The 20,008-nt window shown below is 43.7% G+C and overlaps 2 protein-coding genes across 2 annotated transcripts; both read left to right on the top strand.

The window, feature by feature from the left end:
- Positions 1-4,007: 4,007 nt before the first annotated feature.
- LOC147441619 (uncharacterized) lies at positions 4,008-5,489 on the top strand. The gene is made up of 2 exons (XM_086483198.1): positions 4,008-4,676; positions 5,103-5,489. Exons 1-2 carry the CDS (start codon positions 4,008-4,010, stop codon positions 5,487-5,489), a joined length of 1,056 nt encoding a protein of 351 aa, XP_086339324.1.
- A 4,427-nt stretch (positions 5,490-9,916) lies between these two features.
- Positions 9,917-14,225, top strand: LOC147441618 (Leucine-rich repeat protein kinase family protein). Its single transcript, XM_086483196.1, has 2 exons — positions 9,917-12,798; positions 13,678-14,225. Exons 1-2 carry the CDS (start codon positions 10,392-10,394, stop codon positions 14,028-14,030), a joined length of 2,760 nt encoding a protein of 919 aa, XP_086339322.1. The 5' UTR covers positions 9,917-10,391; the 3' UTR covers positions 14,031-14,225.
- Positions 14,226-20,008: the final 5,783 nt, after the last annotated feature.

Here is a 20,008-nt window from a genome sequence, read left to right as displayed (position 1 = left end):
AAGAACAAGGCATTGACTTTGATGAAGTCTTCTCTCCGGTGGTCAAGATGACTACATTGAGATGCTTTCTTGCATTGGTTGCCATATTAGATTTGGTGTTGCACCAAATGGATATCAAGACATCGTTCTTGCGTGGTGATTTAGTTGTGGAAATTTACATGCAGCAGCCAGAAGGGTTTGTTGAGAAAGGCAAGGAAGATTGGGTATGCCAGTTGTTAAAGAGTCTTTATGGCTTAAAACAATCACCGAGGGCATGGTACCATAAATTCCACAAGTTTATGCTTTCTCAAGGCTACAAATGTAGTGAGTTCGATCACTGTCTATATACAAAGAAGGCTAAGGATGGCAGTTGGCTGATCCTTATTTTGTATGTGGATGACATGTTGATTGCTGGCAAGCACTTGGAAGAAATTTCAGCTTTGAAGTCAAAGATGGCAAAATCGTTTGACATGAAAGACATGGGTGAGGCAAGTCATATACTTGGTATGCGCATTGAGAGAGACAGATCAAAGAAGTTGATTTGGTTATCTCAAACAGAGTATATTGACAAGGTTTTGCAACGTTGCAATATGGAGAAGGGAAAGGCACTGAGTGTTCCATTGCCACCATATGTGAAACTTAGCAAACAAGATTGTCCTGTGTCTGAGGAAGAACAGGCTGAAATGGATAAGATTCCATATGCGTCTGCAGTGGGTAGTTTGATGTATGCAATGATTGCTACTCGCCCAGACACATTTGCAGTGGGAGTAGTAAGTCGATACATGTCAAACCCAGGCAAGAAACATTGGGAGGCAGTGAAAGGAATATTGAGATACCTGAAAGCTACAAAGAGTATGCGTATATGCTATGGGAGTTAGGAGCTAAGTGTAAAGGGTTTTAGAGACTCAGATTATGCAGGTGACTTAGACAACCGAAGGTCTACGTCAGGGTATGTCTTTACATTGGCTGGTGGAGCAGTATCATGGCGTTCTAGATTACAAGATTGTGTTACTCAGTCTACTACAGAGGCTGAATATGTTGCAGCATCAGAGGCATGCAAAGAATCAATTTGGCTTAATCGACTAGTAACAGATTTGGGAATCAAAGAAGAGATGCCTGTGTTATATTGTGATAGTCAAAGTGCTATACAATTGGCTCGCAATCCAATTTATCACTCAAAGACAAAGCATGTGGATGTGAAGTATCATTTCATCAGGGAAATGCTCGAGGATAAGCAACTTCAGCTTGTCAAAGTTCACACCACAGAAAATCCTGCTAATCTACTTACAAAAGGACTTCCCTCAGAGAGCTTTGCGCATTTTCTCAAGCAGTTAGGTGTAGGGTAGTACATCACTTCTCTACATCTCTTGTATATTAGCTTGTATAGTAGCTTCTCTCACACTTAAAGTACCACATTGGACTTTAAGTGGGAGGTTGTTGGGGTATGAAGCCCAATGTGGTCGCCCAGGTAAGTGGGCAGGCCGCCAGGTATGTACACATATTCTTTTGTAAAAACCTAATAAGAACTCACTATGCTCTACACATTACAGTAGAGCAAGTTCACCATATCGTCGTGCTCTTCTTCTGGCACTCTCTCTCGCGTCGCACTTCCGCTCGTACTCCTTCAGTGCTATGGGCGGCCGGACACTGACTATACTATGTTGTACATATACTTTGGATAATAGTTCAAAAAAGAAGAAGAGTGAGAGCAGCACGTTGAATGGCTGCTGCAGGGTAACGATTGTGTGTGTGTCTCTCGGTGTGTGTTAGTGTGTGTGCGTACTCTTCTTTCCTACCTTCTCCATCACCTGCGCACTCTACAGTGAAGACCTAAAGAAGAAACTCAACACTAAATGGAAAATAAAGTGGAGCAGCAAACAACGGTCCTATAGGTTTAAGTGTTTATGGGCCTACCCCCTCTCCATCAAACACATTACTCTCCTCTGGCTTCTTTTGCATCAAGGGGCATCGACAGGTTCTAAAGCTTTGAAGTGTGGAATCAGTGATGGAAAGTGCTCAAGATGTAAATTCCATATTGAAGATGCTTCATCTCTTCTTCAATTGTAAAGAGAATAAGCAGTACTTGTCTCCCATCCAAAAATGTTTCTACTTTTGTACTCATCAAACTTTGGAATACAGGCATCTTCTCTTAGGTTGTAGCAAGGGCTTGGACGCCCCACTCTGGAACATTTGGAGAGGTTTAATAATTTGGACTTTATGGATTAACAGGAATGCCAGTATCTTTGGGTCTCCCACTACTCACCCCATTGGACTCCATCATGAGCTGGTCAAAGCTGCAGAGTCGATGTGCCGTCGGGTCAAGGATGCCCAAGAACATTCCTCCTTCACTCTGCTTCAAAGGTCTATGACATGGCGGAAGCGGAAGAAACGAATTCCCCAAATTTTTTCAGCCCTAAGGTTTTACATGAGAGACACTATATTTAATCCCCCATGATTAGTTGTAAGATGGGGACTGCTCTCCCCCTTCCCGAGAGCTGTGTGTTGTATCTTCTTTTTTTTTCATCTAATTTTAAAGTTCTACTTTCTCAAAAAAAAATGGAAGGAGCCGAGGGATCGTTAACTTGATTAGGAGGCCTACCCTACATGTTGATTGTTTGTTGTAAAGGCCTATCTTGCATGTTGATTGATTGTTGCAAAGGCACATGGCGAATGATTGATGACCATGAGGTAATGACTCGAAGATTCTATTAAATAAGATGCAATCCTCCTTATCTACTCAATTTGGCACTCCGTACATAGCCATTGAGAATCACATCCTGCACGACCATTACCTAGGTTGGGCCCCCAAGGGGGTTGCTTAATCCGATACCGCATAGTAGCCAACAATAATACTTCAAGTGAGGAGTAGAGCTTCTCTCAAACAAACAGTGTGCTTGTCTTGAACATCATGCACAACGTGCAACGATTTCTCTTCTCAAATCCTTACTTGTGCTCATGGATCCGCTCCAACCTTGCATGCAAGTCCCCATTTAACTTTCAACAATGCACCCCTTTCAACAATGCACCCCTTTGGTTCCACAGTCCAAACCTAGCCGTAGTTGCAATACACAAGTGAACTAAAATGCTTCATAGTTTCAAGTTTCAATTTTCACCAGGAACCAAGGTTAGGTTTACACGGTTCGACGAAAGAGGATCAAGGATTGCTTGCACAGAGTCCATTGGTCTAGCCATAAGCTCCACTCTTTTGGGTCCACCATCCCCCCCCCCCCCCCCCCCCCCCCCCTCCCTTTTCGAAAGTAGTAGGTTTCCCGTGGCATTACTCCCTCATACACACATGCGTACACATGCTTCCAACTCACATCAACTCCTACACAAGCCTTCGAATTTCACTATTATTGTAGCATATGTCAGCAACTGTGCTGCTACCGCTTTGTTGTGTGAACAAGGGGTGGAAAAGATTCTTGGTGAGCACTTCTCTACCAGTGTGCCATTTGAAAGCGTGTACACATGCAGCTAAAAGCTAACCGCAACGGGAGAAGAACATGACGTGGCAAGCCGCTACGGCAAATGATTAATATTAGGACTTTGTACACAGTAGACCGTTGCGGCTCGAAATTTAAGCGCAAATCTTGAGGGTGAGAGAGCGATTTTCCTGTAGAGGGGAAGCTTGTGTGCGCAAAGAGGCCCGTGCGGCAGCTTCCTTATTTCCAAGCGGCATTGCACTCAGAGTACATGTGCGCACCCTTTGAAGTTTTGAACCCAACTCCTTCAAGTACATGGCCGTCCCCGCAGAGAGATTAGCCTATAGGTGTGAAGCGAGCTTTCGAGTCTTGTGAACTGAACATGAGATTCCATACTTTCTCGACTTCTTATTAATAAGGCAGTCTTCTCCTTTCGAATCTGAAGCATTTATCTAACATTGACATGTAGAGACAGACGCTCTACATGTTTCTGCATACAACTCTCCTATCAAGCTCTCCTGCTTCCCCTTCAACTGATCTTCTGCCTACACCCTACTTTGTGCACCTGAAGGTTCTCCTGCTCTCCCCCATGGGGGGAGGGGCAGCATGGCACTACATGAAGCCTTGTTGAATGGGCTTGTTCCTCAACCGAGGTCCTCCCAGCAGAATATGTCTCCTCCCTTGATGAATCTGGGCTCCCACAGACCTTCACCGCGCATGCTACCACCCTTGAATCATCCTGGCTCGGGATATCTTCAAGGTATGTCCTCTGATCAACTCCCTATTGCAGGCATGAATGATACTTCAACCCTGTTAGGGCATGGGCAACTCCCCTCTTATGCAACGACTGTTAGAGGAGGAATGGATTCTATATTCAGACCCTCTGGCCCTCTGAGCTTCCCTCCTACCTATGTAAATCCTTTGTGGGGCCTCGGTGGTGACAATGACCAGCAATATGAGATACACCATGAGTTTTCAAAGGCTAATGCAAAGTATGCAGGCGATGACATGGGAACTCTTGGCACGGACTTTGGCAGAGGTTGCTCACCTCATGGGCACACTAACTCCTCAAGCAGGGAATCTCCCCTCAATGATGAAGAGGATACTCAGGAAGATCAGCAGCTAGAACAAGAGGGCATTACTATCCCCTACAGAGATCTTGAGTATAAGCAAAAAGTGGTTATAGGCCTCTGCCATGGCTTAAGACCCTCCCTGGAAACCCTCAAAACCTGGACTAACCAGCAATGGTTTGGAAGAAACCTCAAGCTGGAACAGGTGCAGTACCTCCCAAACAATTATTATTTGTTCTTCTTTGAAGACCCAGACAGTGCTTTCCAAGTTATCAGTCAAGGGCAATGGATTATCAAAAATACTCCTATGTCAATCTTCAGCTGGTACCCTGGATTTAACCCTAGGGGTCCTAAACCTACCAAAGTCCCTGTATGGGTGGAGTTCCCAGACCTACCCATAGACTTCTATCCCTAGTTGAAACAAATTGGAAGCTGTCTTAGCAGAGTCCTTGGACAAAAAGCAAGAGGGGGCTTTAACCCGAAATGGGACCCCCAGATGCTCATTGAAATTGATGTTAGTAAGGAGCTGAGAGTTGAGGTTCCTATTAAAAATCCTACTGGTATCATCCTGCACTCTCAGAAAATCAGCTACAGGAACCTCCCTAATGCTTGCTTTCAATGCTTCAAACAGGGCCACCATATCAAGGATTGTCATGAGCTTAAACAGAATACTACAACTACAGATCCTGAGCCTACTAATAAGAATGATGGCTTCCAGCCAGTCAACAAGAGGAACACATCCAGAGGAGGTAAGTTTGGCAAACAAGGGAAAAATAAAACTTTCCCAAGCCCTTTGCTGGAAAATGTCTTTGAACCCTTCTCCACTTTCAAAGAATTCAATGATGAGAATGGACCAGCTGATCATCATGACCTGAACAAGATATCCAAGCCCAGCCAAAGGGATAAAGACAAAGATTTTATGGACACTACTGGGCCTGAGCAGGAAGTCCAGAACCTTGAGCATGAAGAAGGATGCTCCTCCTCCTCAGACTCTGATGAAGAAACTATTCCTAGCTAACAGCTTCCTAAACCCTTGGATAACCCTAACTCGTCTTTTGATGAACAGCTTGAAGCCCATGATATGGCTATTAAGGACAACCTTACCTCTCCTTTAATACCTTCCTCTAACATCGCTATGACTCAAGCAGAAGAGGAAACTTTGCCTGTCTCTAGCTCCTCCAAGGCTAAGAGAAAAAAGGACTTGTCTAAAGACCCTAACAAAGCCTCTGTGTCTCTGGCAAAACCCCTAAACCAGTAAAAAATGAAGCAACCTACCTTCAAAGGCCTCTCTTTGAACTGTAAAGGACTTACTGATCCTATCAGAGCCCACATGATCAAAAGGTGGCTACTGGATTCTAACTGTAAACCTGACTTCATATGTTTACAGGAACTTAAAGTCTCTGGCTTCAACCTGACTTCTAATTTGCAAAGGATTGGAGCCAATTGGAAATGGTACTGTACAAATCATGCAAATGGTAAAGGGGGAGCTGCTATAGCCATCTCTGAAAAATATGTCCCATTGGTAAAATCGGTACACACCTCCTCAAATCATAGTTGGGTGGCCTTGAGTGTGGACTCTCCTTTCAACTTTACCATTGTCTCTTTATATGCTTCCAACTCTATTGCAGAGAGATCCTTTACCTGGAAAGAACTTGAAGTCCTTCCTCAACCCTGTATTCTGTTGGGAGACTTTAACATGGTGGAAGACATAGAAGACAGATGGAACAGATTGGGCTAGACAAAAGGAGGTAATGAAAGGACTACCTAGAACCATCTGAAGGACCACCACAACCTGATGGACACTTCTCCCACTTCTGGCTTTACCTGGTCTAACAAACAACAAGGTAATGCATACAGAGCTGCCAGACTTGATAGAATTTATATGAATTCTGGTCTTCTCAGTGAATACTGGCATGTCAATTGTTGGAAAGATAATTCACTCTTGATGTCTGATCACTGTCCACTGATGTTTGAATGCCACAAAGAAGCTTTCACCTTCAAATTAGGTTGGCATCACATTGATCAGTCTCTCCTGCCCATCAAGTGCATTAAACAGAAAGTGAAGGAGGTCTTTCATGATGCATTTAGTCAAAAACAGTCTGCCTTTAAAGCTTGGGATGAAGCTGTGAAACTGACTCAAAGAGTTTTGAAGGACTACAAAGAAAAGGCTAAGACCATTAGGAAAAGCAGGAGAATGATGATAGAAAAGTGCATGTCTGACTTAGAGAAGGCTTCCAGTGGTGATAGTCCCTCCCCTGAACTTCTTGACCTCAAGGATAAGTTGAGAAAGGAAGACCTTCTAATTGCTAAAAACTCCTTAGTATGGACTAGAGAGTTCTGGGCTGGGATGATAGATACTCCTGATAAAAACATGTTCGACTTGTTAAAAAAGAAAATAATTAAGGACTTCATCCCCTTTCTCAAGGATGAATCTGGAATTGAGTCTCAATCTCATCAGGAGAATCTGAAAACTGTTCATAACTTCTTCACCAGGGTTTTTTCAGCTCCTCCTAAAGGGGGGTTGACATCACTAAGACAAGGGCTAAAATTGCAAGAATAAGGAAGCATATGGTTCCTCAAGGCCTGTCCAAGATGATGGATCAACCCCTCAAAGAAGAGGACCTGAAAGAAACCATTTGTGCTATGAAAAAAGGTAAATCTCCAGGCATTGATGGCCTGCCTAATGAGTTTTATCAGGAGTATCAAGACTTCCTAGTACCTCACTTGATGAAAGTCTGGCAGGAGGCTTTAAAATTAGGAGCCCTCCCCTCCTCAATGAATACATGGGTCATTAAGCTTATACACAAAAAAGGGGATAAGGGGGACGTAAACAATTGGAGACCCATCACTTGTCTGACCTCTGCTTATAAGGTCTTTGCCTTAGCTCTTGCTAGAAGACTCAGCCCCATCATGAAGACCATCATACTTCCAGAACAAAAGGGGTTCATCAAAGACACGTTCATATTGGATGCTATTATTACTCTCTGGGAAACTTTTGAATATGCTGAGGAGTCCGAGAAACATTTCATGTTCTTCAAAATTGACTTTGACAAGGCCTATGATAGGATTGAGTGGGATTTTGTGTTTCAGTCTTTGCATGATATTGGCTTTGGTAAACAATTTATAAAGTTCATTTTAGTTCTTTTTGGCAATGCTCTTGCTAAAGTAGCAGTGAATGGTGAACTGACTAATTGCATCTCCCTGAAGAGGTCCATAAGGCAGGGCTGCCCAGTAGCCCCACTTTTGTTTGCTATAAGTTCAGATGCTCTGGGATGGCTTGTGAAAGATGCTCTAGACAAAGGGCACATTAAAGGCATCAACATACCTGGGGCTGCTAATCCTCTCTGTCTCCAACAGTTTGTTGACGACACGAATGCTATCATGTCAAATGATGAACAAAGTACCAGTAGTTTCTGGGATTGTCTAACTGTTTTCTGTCTAGCCAGTGGCTCCTCCATCAACCATACCAAAATAGGGTTCAGACTCTCAGATGGAGACATTCCTACTGTTGTGATTGCTGTTGGTTGCTCTCAAATACAAGACAGGCAAATTTTTAGGCTCTTGGGAATCCCAATGGGATTCAAGATAACCTTCAACCAAAGGTGGGAGTGGGTCTTAAACAAAGTCAGACAAAAAGTTTTCAAATGGAGGGACAAGCAAGATTCCTTTTCAAACAGGATCTTCATCCTGAACCATTACTTGCTACCTTCAGTAATATATTTTTTGTCCTGTTGGATGCCAGCCAAATACCAGTTTAAAAAACTTCTATCCATATTCAGGTCCTTTCTCTGGGGTTATGATGAACAAACCAGCTCAGTTCCTAAAGTTGCTTGGTCTACATGTTGCTTGTCCAAGGAAGCAGGAGGACTGGGTTTGCTTGATCTGGACACTATATCAATTAAGATGGGAGCTAAATGGATCTTGAGGAGTCTGGACTCATCGGACTACTGGGCAATACTAATTAAAAGAACCATTCACAAATTCAAGCTAAAGGACTACAAATCCTGATCAAATTTGTCACTCAGGGACATCATCCTCTCCTCCAAGGACTTTGTTCCTTATGGTTCCAAGCTCATATGCAAATTCTGGTCCTCCTAGCAAATCATGAAATCAAAATGGCATTTTACTAACACTCTTCCTCTAGCAAGCATTTCTTTCTCCAGGATTCTCCTTGGACTGGTCCTTGTGCAGGTAATCTAAAGCTGGGATGCTATAGAAGAGCACACAAATGCTTTAAGGCTGGAATTCTGAATTGGGGTGACCTTTTCAGGGAAGAGTCTATCAAGGATGTAGGGGAAATTCAAAGGCAGTTTCATGTCTCTCAAACTGATGCAATATGGTGCTTGGACAGACTTCATGTGGTAACAAGGCAGCTTCGTCTTCCTGCTAGGGCCTCTGAAAAGTCTGCCCAACTTCCTCAAATAGCCAGTCAAATCTATTCTGCCTTCAAGAAGCAAAAAGGGGTAGGAGAGCAGCTAAAGAGAAAGCTAAACTCTAGATGGAAGCTCCAATGGAGTTGCAGGCAGTGGTCCTACAGGTTCATCTGCATATGGGCATTTGCTAACACCATTAAGGAGGGTACTCTACTTTGGCTATTAATACACCATGCTTGCTGGACAGGGTAGAAAGCTAGAAGGTGTGGTAAAGGGGATGGAATCTGCAAAAGATGTCACCTGCATACTGAAGACCATTGTCACCTCTTCTTCAACTGTCCTCTCAACAGGTCTTTTCTGGATGCTATCAAGTCCTGCTGCTACAAGATCTCCTCTCACTTAATCACCTACAAGTAATTGCTCTTGGGGAAATGTAAAGGTCTTGATATTCCCCTTTGGAATAAATGGAGAGGTTGTATTATCTGATTCATCTGGAATTGTAGGAATGCTGTAACCTTTGATTCCCCAACACCCCACCCTGGTCAGCTTGTATATGAACTTGGCAGATGTGCCAAAACCCTATGTTCAAGGATTAAAGACACTCTTCCCCAATCTATCTCTATCTCATCCCTCCAAAGAGCGCTGAATTGGCAGAAATGGGATAAAATTATCCCTCGGTTCTTCTCCCTCACTAGACTACTCATGATGGAGTACATCCTGAAGGTTATGAAGTAACCTTTTGTTCTTAGGGCTGCCCTCCCCTAGCCTGTGGGCCTTGATGTACTTATCTCTGTTTTTGTTTTAATCAAATATATTTCTACTCTTTTCAAAAAAAAAAAAAGCAGTCTTCTCACTTTTGACTGATTCTCTCTCTCCCGAGTCCCCCTTCTCTCTCTAGTATTTCGTTCTCTGGTCACCAGTGACCAGACTGCCGTGACCCCGTCCAGAGTCTCTCTCTAGACTCTCTCACAAACACAGACGAACTTCGCTCTCTAGTGTGAGGTCCCGCTAGATGCCGTAACAATGCGTGTTGTGACTGATGAGACCCCCCCCCCCCCCCTCTCTCTCTCTCTCTCTCTCTCTCTCTCTCTCTAGACTTTGGTCCTCTAGAAGGCCCGCGCTGCCTGGCTATGGCGGACCTGGAAGGCTGGGACCCATAACAGTGCCTCTGCTTCCCTCTTCTCTGCGCTTTTTGACCCGCTGGGCCGCCTCCTCTGAGCCCTGGAAACAGTCTTGACCTCCCTCCATTTCACGAGTGAGTGTCCACCCCTTCCTGCTTGGCTCTTATCATCTTCTCCCCTGTTTCCCATGTGTATCACTCAGCCGCTCTCTTCTTCCTTCGATCTCACGTGCAATAGCTTCCAGAGTCTTCTGTAATGGAGAATGAAGGAGAAGAGAGAAGAGGATGTTGAAGCGTGTAGTAGATCTGTGAAGGGGCGCGAGCAGAGTAGAAGTGACTTCACGCGGGCCTTCAATTCTCTGCTCTGGCGAGTGCTCTGCCCGAATTGTACTACGAACACAAACCCACTTCCATCGTTTTCTGTGAAATGGGCGTGAGCATCACCGCTGCTCCATGTCTGGTAAGAGTGATTCTTTGCGCCTGCTTCTTCTTCTTGGTCTTATCCTTAACATACACTGAGGCCCTTGACAAGGATGCCCTGCGCACACTCTTGCTGAAGCTCAAAGGCTCGGCTTCGTCCTCTTGGGATACAAACAACTCTGACCTATGCACATGGAGGGGGGTAAATTGCACATCCACCAAAGAAGACATCCAAGAACTGCATCTCTCCGGCTTCCATTTGAATGGGGTGATTCCGGCAGAAATCGACACTCTGCAGGCACTCTCTGCACTCGACCTCTCCAACAACTCGCTCAATGGCTCCATCCCTCCCGAGCTGGGCAACTGCTCTTCTCTGTTGTCAGTAAATCTTGCTTCAAATATGCTCGGAGGGATCTTACCTGCCAGCTTAGGGAAGCTCCCTAAGCTCCAAGTTCTTGATTTGTCGCAGAATGAGATTACGGAAAGTATTCCTGCAGAATTTGGCAACCTTACATCCCTTCAAGAGCTCAACCTTGAGTCGAATCAGCTCACTGGAACCATAGAGGTGATCTTGCGCCTAACTGCACTCACAGATTTGTCTCTTTCAAGGAATAACTTCACAGGCTCACTTCCGGCAGGCATAAGCACGTTGTTTCCAAATCTGAAGAATTTCTCAGCCTATCAAAACAAGCTCGACGGCACAATTCCCTCAATGGTGATGTCTACTCTCCAGTCAGTGAATCTAGCCTCCAACTCTCTAACAGGTATTATCCCAGCCAATATGTGCACATCAAAGAAGCTATTGGTTCTTACCCTTGACAATAATCGACTATTTGGCACAATTCCTGAAGATCTGGGGACTTGCAATAGTCTCACGACCTTACGACTTGGCGGAAATAATTTCACGGGTTCAATACCCAATAGCATTGGAAACTTACAAAATCTGGTTTACTTTGTTGCTGATGACAACAGATTAAATGGGACAATCCCTTCAAATATTAGTGGGTGGAAGAGTTTAAGCCTTCTTAACCTCGCCAGTAACCAATTATCAGGTAGCATTCCCTCTCAGTTAGGTGAGGCTGTGAACTTGCAGGAGCTTTTACTCTCGAATAACAAATTTACAGGTGCCATCCCTCAAGAACTTGTAAAATGCAAGAATCTGAGTAAGCTTCATCTGAGTGGGAACCTATTGAACGGCTCTCTGCCATCTGACATATGTAGCTTGCTGTCTCTTGAATACTTGCAACTGGACGGTAATGCATTAGATGGTAGTCTTCCACCCTCAATCGGGAAGTGTGAGCGGCTTCTGGATTTGCAGTTGGGACACAACAAATTTAATGGAAGTATCCCTACCGAGATTGGGGATCTGGTCAACTTAATAATCTCCCTTAATCTCAGCTCCAATGAGTTCACAGGGACTATCCCTGCGAGTCTCGGAAAACTAACAAAGCTTGTCTTACTGGATCTGTCTCACAATCATCTCACCGGGCCTATACCAAAAGAATTGGGAAGCATGTTCAGCTTGTTGAATTGGAGTTTTGCTGACAACTCACTCTCTGGTGCCGTACCAATGACTGGTCCTCTTGCAAATAGTACCGCTAGCAGCTTTGCCAACAATCCTAATCTATGTGGCGGTCCTCTCCGTCCATGCGAAGGGTCATTGTCCTCATCGAGAGAGAAGCGCAATTCTCACACTTTTTGGAAGGCTGCAGGGATTGCCATTGCTTGTGCCCTTGTTGTTCTGCTTATCATATCTGGCATAGTTATCGGGGTAATGCACAAGCATTACTTCGGAGCAGCAGTTGATCCCACACCAGCAGTTGCTGTCAGGCGCCTCTTCTCTGATGATATTGAACAAGCCATTGATTTCGACAGCATGAAGGAAGCAACTAACAGCAATGCAAATATCATCAGCACAAGTCACTTCAGTACTATTTATAAGGCAGTCATGCCGTCTGGCTTAGTACTGGCAGTCAAAAAGCTCAACTCTACCGAGAAAGGAGTCCTCATCTATCAAAGGAGGATGATTCTTGAGTTGGATAAGATATGGAAGTTCTCTCACGAGAACATAATGCAGCCGGTCGGCTATTTTCTAGAGAATGACTTCGCCGTCATCGTTTATGACTTTGTGCCTGCATATAGTCTTAGTCAAAAACTTCACAGAAATTTCGAAAGCTTGCTACCGTGGTCTACCCGGTACAAAATTGCCATAGCAGCAGCTCAGGGATTGTCTTTTCTTCACCATTCTTGCAACCCTCCAATGATGCACATGGATGTGAGCTCAAACAACATTTTCTTGGGTCCGAACCTCGAAGTGAAGGTTGGGGACGTGGAGGTTGCCAAGTTGTTGGATCCTACCAAGCATACTGGCAGCATTAGTGCGGTAGCTGGATCATTTGGCTACATTGCTCCAGGTAAAGGATCCTTGTTTTGAATTGGGTGGACCTCATGTAACCCTTTTTTTTAATGCTTTTGAAGTCCTTTTATTATGTACACATGTTCTCAATTGGACTTTTCTGCACCACTGAATTGAAGGATTGATTTCTTCTTTTGGTCGCTTCTTGGACAGGTTTTATACAATGCCTTCAGTTGCACTTTGTTGTTGTTTTTATAGTTTCAATGCTGATCACCTTATTCTTTTGCCATTATGTTCTATAGTCTTTAAACACACAGTTGCTTTGGTCGGGTTTGTTTTCCTTTGTCCTACTTTCCTTGATCTCCCTGCCTGATTGCTGCGGCGTGCACTCTCTTTGAAAATTGTTTTGTGGCTTTCTTTTTCGTTCAAACATTTGTCGATTTGGGCTAGAGTATTTTCTAAGGGTGAACACTTTAATTTATAATCTTGGATTGCTCATGTGGTGATTATTTGCTGCTCAATTAGGTCTATTCGCTTTTAGCCACTAGAAATCTAGTTAAAAAAGGTCTACTTCTCTCTTATTCAGATAGATATTCTAGTTGCTAGTCTCATATATATAGGTCTTCCTTGGAAATCTAAGGTGAATAAATCTCTTCGCTGCATACTTAAAACAGTGCAATGGTGCTTTCTCATTTGGTGCAGATGTTTTTCTTTTGCTATAAATTGCACAGTTGTGTTTTTCTATGACTCAATGGTAGGCTTGAAGGAGCTGTCGCTCTACCATTCTGATGCATGGCTGCCAACATGGATGCTTAACCAGGATGGCGTTATTGCTTCATGGTTCTTAATATGGCATTGCTTGCTTACTGTGCCTTAAGGTTCTTAGTATGGCATTGCTTTATGGTTACTAACATGGCATTGCTTGCTTACCATGCAGAGTATGCATTCACGATGCGTGTGACCCTAGCCAGCAATGTCTACAGCTTTGGTGTTGTCCTCTTGGAGCTTCTGACTGGACGTCGCCCTGTCGATGAGTCTTTTGGGGATGGGCTGGATCTTGTAAGATGGGTTCATGGAGCATCGTCACGTGGGGAGATGCCTGAGCAGATTTTGGATGCAAGGATAAGCACCCAATCATTTGCATCTCGCCAGGAGATGCTTGCAGTTTTGAAGGTTGCTGTGTCTTGCACGAATGCATCTCCGTTGAAGAGGCCTAGAATGAAGAAGGTTTTGGAAGGTCTACAAGAGGCCAAAGTATCACCTGAAGCTCTATCTCCAGTTAGTTCTTAACTTACAAGGGGCAGGCATCACAAATGCCCCAGGCGCTGCTCCGCCCCTTTTGTGTATAGTATAGTGGGTAGGAATACACGCGAAGTAAAGCTGCCAGTATAAACTTGTGGGTTTCTCTTTGGATTGGCTTGAGTGGTGTAACTATGTCCAATAGCATATCAAAGTTGGGGCCTGACAAAAGGCTTGTTTGAGCCAGTGGATCTCTCTCTCTCTCTCTCTCTCTCTCTCTCTCTCTCTCTCACACACACACACACACACACACACACATATGACCACCCTGCTATGAGAATTCAGACTCGGTTTTCTAGGTTGTGCTTTACTTCCTGATTCTAGTTTGGTTACTTAAGAATGTCATTAATACATTGATGGTTGTAAGGTGATGCAGCATATATGGTGTATTATGCTACAAAATCATTTGCATTACAATTTTGTTGTAGAAGACAGACGTTTTGGGTGTCTGTATGCTGTATGCTAACGCTAGATCGGAGTAACAAGAGATTCAATTGAATAGCACACTTAACTAGCTAGTGAAACCGTACGAACACCAGCATGTCTTCCGTGATGGCCCGTGGCTTGCATTTCGGAAGCTCTTGTGATTGTGAACAGAACCGTTGAAGGAGTCCCACACGCACTTCTGCATTTGTTGAAGTGATGGAAAAGAACAAGAATTTTGCCGCTTGGGGTGTGTTACGTCGTATGTTCGATGGTATTCTCTTCCATCGTTGTTTTGTTGCCCCGAGTGAAATCTCTCGATGGATGGCTTGCTTAGACTTAACGAGATGAAATGATCACCTCAGTACTATCTCACACGGGTATCGGCACAATGGCCCGTGCCCATTTCACGGAGCGTGGGCATCGTGGGCCCTTGATCCTGCGACACTGTCCAAATTTACCAATCTGCTCGCGCTTAGTAAACCGACCCAGATTTACAATCTGGCGGTTGCATCATAAAAGAAACACATCTCCCGGAGTTTTCAACAAGCACACCTGAGTGAGGTGGTTCAGGTGATAAGGCTTGCAAAGGTGATGTCTCTGATTTGATTTTGGGGGGGGGGGGGGGGGGGGGGGGGTTTGTGTCCGAATTTGCAGTTGCACCAGAGTTTAAGCGCATCAGATGGCTCAGCTCACATTGGAATATGTTCAAACAGCTATTCCAGGTTGGTACTTAGAGTTAGTGATATCAGACTTGGAAAGTTCAAATTAGACGTCAGAATATTGGGAGACATAATTGGAAATAAAATGACAATAGACACAGACTGGAACGAAGATTGTATGTTCAGAAGAATAATCAGAGTACAACTGGCAGTGATATTGGAAAGTACAAAGTATACCAGTAAATGGCTCAAGATACAATAACAGGGCTTTGGGATCTAGATGGAAGTACTCAAGATAGAGAGAGTGCAGGATTACTTACCGTGGTAACTTAGAGTTGTTCTCGCCTTCTACATTCCTCCTCCCTTGATTTTTGGTATGTACCAAATTTTCTAGAAAAGTGATGGTGTCAAAGGTAGCTCCATTGCTTCCTCTTATCTCTTGTATTTGCGCATCAAGCCCTCTATGGCCTGTTGCTTGTACCTCTTGTATTTGCGCATCGAGTCCTCCAAGGTTCGCATAGGACTCCAAAGGTGCCTTCTGAAACCATTGGATCTACTTCATCTTGCAAAAGGCCAGTGGTAGAGCACTAGTAGCTCAAACCAGTGTATGTCTAGCAAACCCTCTTCTTGTCAGGTGCCTTCTTCTTTTTAGATGGTTCTTGGGATGCCTCTGTAGTGGTTGTCTCAGCATTTTCCTTCTAAATCACACTGAACAGTGCCTCTTGCTCCATTTGATCCTTCTTGGTAGTCTTCATCTCAACTTCATAGGGCGTTAGTGGATTACATGTCTTGGTGTCAGCATCATACAAAGTGCACTTGTCCTTTGTCAGCCTAGCTATGGTCAGCTTATGGCAATAGGATGCAGTGTGCATCCCTAAGGCAATGGCCGGTTACATTTGATGCGTGCTTCATACAAAATCCCTGCCATTCTGTGAACTGGGGTTCAGAGCTTGCTTTGTTAGCCAGTTCTTTCTCTAGAATTTTGGATGCTTCGATTGTCAGTTGTGCAGAAGCTAGTTCGTGATCTTAATGAAACTTTTGATTTGGTTTTTCCATTGGCCCATTAAGTTGCATAAATCACCAAGTAGCTCATTGACCATAGTCTTCTGGAGCACCTCTTGCAGCACTTGATTCCATGGCAGCCATTCCATAGTTGCCTCCACCAATCAGCTCTAAGCCCATTTGCTCTCTGAATATATCGTTGATGGTCTGCAGGCTCAACCATTCCATAGTTGCCTCCACCAATCAGACTCTAAGCCCATCTGCTCTCTGAATATATCGTTGCTGGTTTACAGGCTCAGTATGAGAGGCGGATAGAGAGCTGGAAAGAAGGGAGGTAACTCAGCTTCTTTGGCTGGTATGGCATGTAAGAGTGCTGGAGAATCATGTACATTTAAACTCTAGAAAATTCAAAACCATCTAATTCTCGTGCTGCATCATCTTCCTGGTTATGCGTATTAATGAAATAAAGCTTTCAAATGCAGCTCCTACTCTCGAAGCGTCATTCTGATCTTGAGTCCTCGACTGCCAGCAACATTGTTTTTCATAAGGCTTTGACCTGCAGATTCAAAACTCCCCTGGCACTTTGCATTTGAATGAGCATTTCCTTTATTTGTTGCCGAATATCCTTCATGCACCTATAAATTGTCATGTTGCCTAACAACATTTCCACTTGAATTCCTAGTGACTTAAGATCTGTTGTTGTTAAGTCCTTTGCAGTTGGATTGACAGCTCTGTCATCATTTGTCATTACCCATTCTAGAGTTCCTTTTAGTACTTGGATATAGCTGGGATGTGGAGGCACCTAGCAGACTGTCTGGTCGTGATAGTTGGCTGACTTCCATATACCATGCATCTGGCTCCTACATAAAGCATATGAAATCTCTCCAGATCCGAATATACTGAATAATCTTCTAAGAACTTTTGGATCTGCAAATGTGTCCATTTTCGTAGGCTCTTATTTGATGTCAATAGCTCATTGAAGTGATTGTGGTCAGACTATAGTTTCCAACAAAATGGCTTTACCCTTGCCCTGACTATGGTATGCCTGTCCACCAACTTGCTAATCAGGTGGATTCTATTTGTCCCCATCAGGTGGTGTTTGATCCTCAACTGAATATTTGCTCTCTGAATATATCGTTGCTGGTCTGTAGGCTCAGTATGAGAGGCGGATAGAGAGCTGGAAAGAAGGGAAGTAACTCAGCTTCTTTGGCTGGTATGGCATATAAGAGTGCTGGAGAATCATGTACATTTAAACTCTAGAAAATTCAAAACCATCTAATTCTCGTGCTGCATCATCTTCCTGGTTATGCGTATTAATGAAATAAAGCTTTCAAATGCAGCTCCTGCTCTCGAAGCGTCATTCTGATCTTGAGTCCTCGACTGCTAGCAACATTGTTTTTCATAAGGCTTTGACCTGCAGATTCAAAACTCCCCTGGCATTTTGCATTTGAATGAGCATTTCCTTTATTTGTTGCCGAATATCCTTCATGCACCTATAAATTGTCATGTTGCCAACAACATTTCCACTTGAATTCCCAGTGACTTAAGATTTGTTGTTGTTAAGTCCTTTGCAGCTGGATTGACAGCTCTGTCATCATTTGTCATTTACCCATTCTAGAGTTCCTTTTAGTACCTGGATATAGATGGGATGTGGAGGCACCTAGCAGACTGTCTGGTCGTGATAGTTGGCTTACTTCCATATACCATGCATCTGGCTCCTACATAAAGCATATGAAATCTCTCCAGATCAGAATATACTGAATAATCTTCTAAGAACTTTTGGATCTGCAGATGTGTCCATTTTCGTAGGCTCTTATTTGATGTCAATAGCTCATTGAAGTGATTGTGGTCAGACTATAGTTTCCAACAAAATGGCTTTACCCTTGCCCTGACTATGGTATGCCTGTCCGCCAACTTGCTAATCAGGTGGATTCTATTTGTCCCCATCAGGTGGTGTTTGATCCTCAACTGACCTTTCTGCAGCCTGATCTGGAGGTTTACTCCCAGTGGATTGTTGAGCCACTTGTAGCTGACCCTGTATTGTGCCCACCCTAACCACCACTACCGCCATCATCATCATCATTCTTCTTATGAGTCCTCTGGTCTTGAGTTCAATCAGCATCATCCTCTTCCTCATCTTTATAGTCATCTTGATTTTTTTGGCTTTCCAGATATTCCATTAGTGCTTCATTGGCCAATGTCGTAGTGTACTGAGCTGTATTTTCTTGGAGATTAGATTAAGTTGTCTCAATGAAATTCTCCAAGTCAGTAACGTTGAGGATCATGTCAGGACACTAGCAAGGCCGGGCTAGACAAGGGCAAGGCCGGGCTAGGCAATGTGGAAAGGGAGTCCAACTAGGGCAAAGGGCCAGGGGCCATGCTATATAGTGAGTGGTTGGGTGGTGGACTCCTAGGTTCTAGTTCCCCTTGTCTAACATTGGTATCAAGAGCTTGATTCTTTTTTTGGGAAAGGCACAGCCATGGAGGAGGGGAGCCACACAAACTTGCATGCGCTTTTGCATGTCGGGGTTTTGATTTAGGCAGCACGACCATTGGTGTAGATCCGCCGATCTAGGCAACACCAAATTACTAGACTACTCTACCAGTGTCTGGCCACCACTGTCGCTAGTTTGGTTTTGGTAACAAGTGAGGACAATTGTCTTTCAACCCCGGGGTATGTAATGGAATTGATATTTTGATGATATATTTGTGAAATATTTGATATTCTAATGAAGCATTGCAATGTTGATTTGAATTGTGGAATATGATCACTTGTTGGGTGTTGTGTGAGCAGATCAGTGATTGGCACGTGCTGGACAATAAAGCGATAGCAGTTATTTGGAATAAAACTGCCACCATTGGATTTTCTGTGGCAAGCCTTAGTATTTAGGGTTTAGTTATAAGTTGAGATGCAGACAGCTATTAATTGTTACATTGAGCTCCTTATGAGCCATGACTATTTATGCCCAAGTGTGAATTGGATGTAACTTAATTTTGAGCATGAACTTCTCTATAAATTAAATACGTGCAGGAGGGACATGCTTACTCTTGCACGGGGGGAGATTGCACCCAGTGTTTGTGTCTTCCTTCTCTCTTCTCCTCTCTCCTCTCTTGCCGTGCCAGCGTAGCACTCCGCTCTCAGAGGTGCGCCTGCACGTTCTCCCTCCCTCTATTCTTTTCTCTATCTCTCTATGTTTGAGTTGAGATCGATCATGTGCGTATGCGACGATTCAGGTATGTTGATTTATCATTTTTATGGTCTGTATTACGCTATTATTAGTACTTTGCAGGGCAGCCACACTCCTGTTTGTAGCAGTGGTATCCGAGCGAAGATTACGCTCTTGGTAACAACCAGTCATTGAAGTTTTGAATGCGGTATCCAAGTAATTATACAACTCTAATTAGCTTCATTTGATTTTATTTTGATTGACATGTTTTTTGGAAGATCTTTGATATTTTTGGGTACATTAAGGATAATCTTTTATCAAATTGCGATGAGGAAAAGCGAATAGGATAATTTGCATCATGATATTCTAAGCATTAGAGTGCATATGTAGTTGCATGGCATGGTGATCAGTTTGAGGGTTTAATTTAAAGTAATCACGATAAACCGTTTGTGAGAGTGAAGCGAAGATGAGTGCAAAAGAGCCCGATATGATCATGGCAAAATAGGAAATAGGATTTTATTGTATATAGCACTAGAAGAAGTAGAAGAAGAAGAGAAATTTTCAATACTGTATAGAATCCATGTTGAGAGAGCTCACAGAACTATCCGCCGAGTGTTAATATCAAGCTCAATTATACACAAGGGGATATCAGGATACATGTAGAAGATTACTGCCATTAAGGTAGTGATTACCGTTGTCAACACGGTAGTGATTA

Source organism: Adiantum capillus-veneris, chromosome 15 (genome assembly GCF_014529385.1).
Source record: "Adiantum capillus-veneris isolate H3 chromosome 15, ASM1452938v2, whole genome shotgun sequence".
In the NCBI taxonomy this organism is placed as follows: Eukaryota; Viridiplantae; Streptophyta; class Polypodiopsida; order Polypodiales; family Pteridaceae; genus Adiantum; species Adiantum capillus-veneris.
The sequence above is the reverse complement of the archived record's forward strand: the minus strand, read 5'-3'. Positions and strand labels throughout refer to the sequence as shown.

What these genes read in the sequence shown, in the direction of transcription:
- LOC147441618 (XM_086483196.1), top strand. Translation starts at nt 10,392, where the DNA reads ATGGGCGTGAGCATCACCGCTGCTCCATGTCTGGTAAGAGTGATTCTT. An exon ending in ATTTGGCTACATTGCTCCAG is followed by an intron (nt 12,799 to 13,677) that starts GTAAAGGATCCT and finishes CTTACCATGCAG; the next exon opens with AGTATGCATTCACGATGCGT.
- LOC147441619 (XM_086483198.1), top strand. Translation starts at nt 4,008, where the DNA reads ATGGCACTACATGAAGCCTTGTTGAATGGGCTTGTTCCTCAACCGAGG. An exon ending in GAAACCTCAAGCTGGAACAG is followed by an intron (nt 4,677 to 5,102) that starts GTGCAGTACCTC and finishes TGCTTCAAACAG; the next exon opens with GGCCACCATATCAAGGATTG.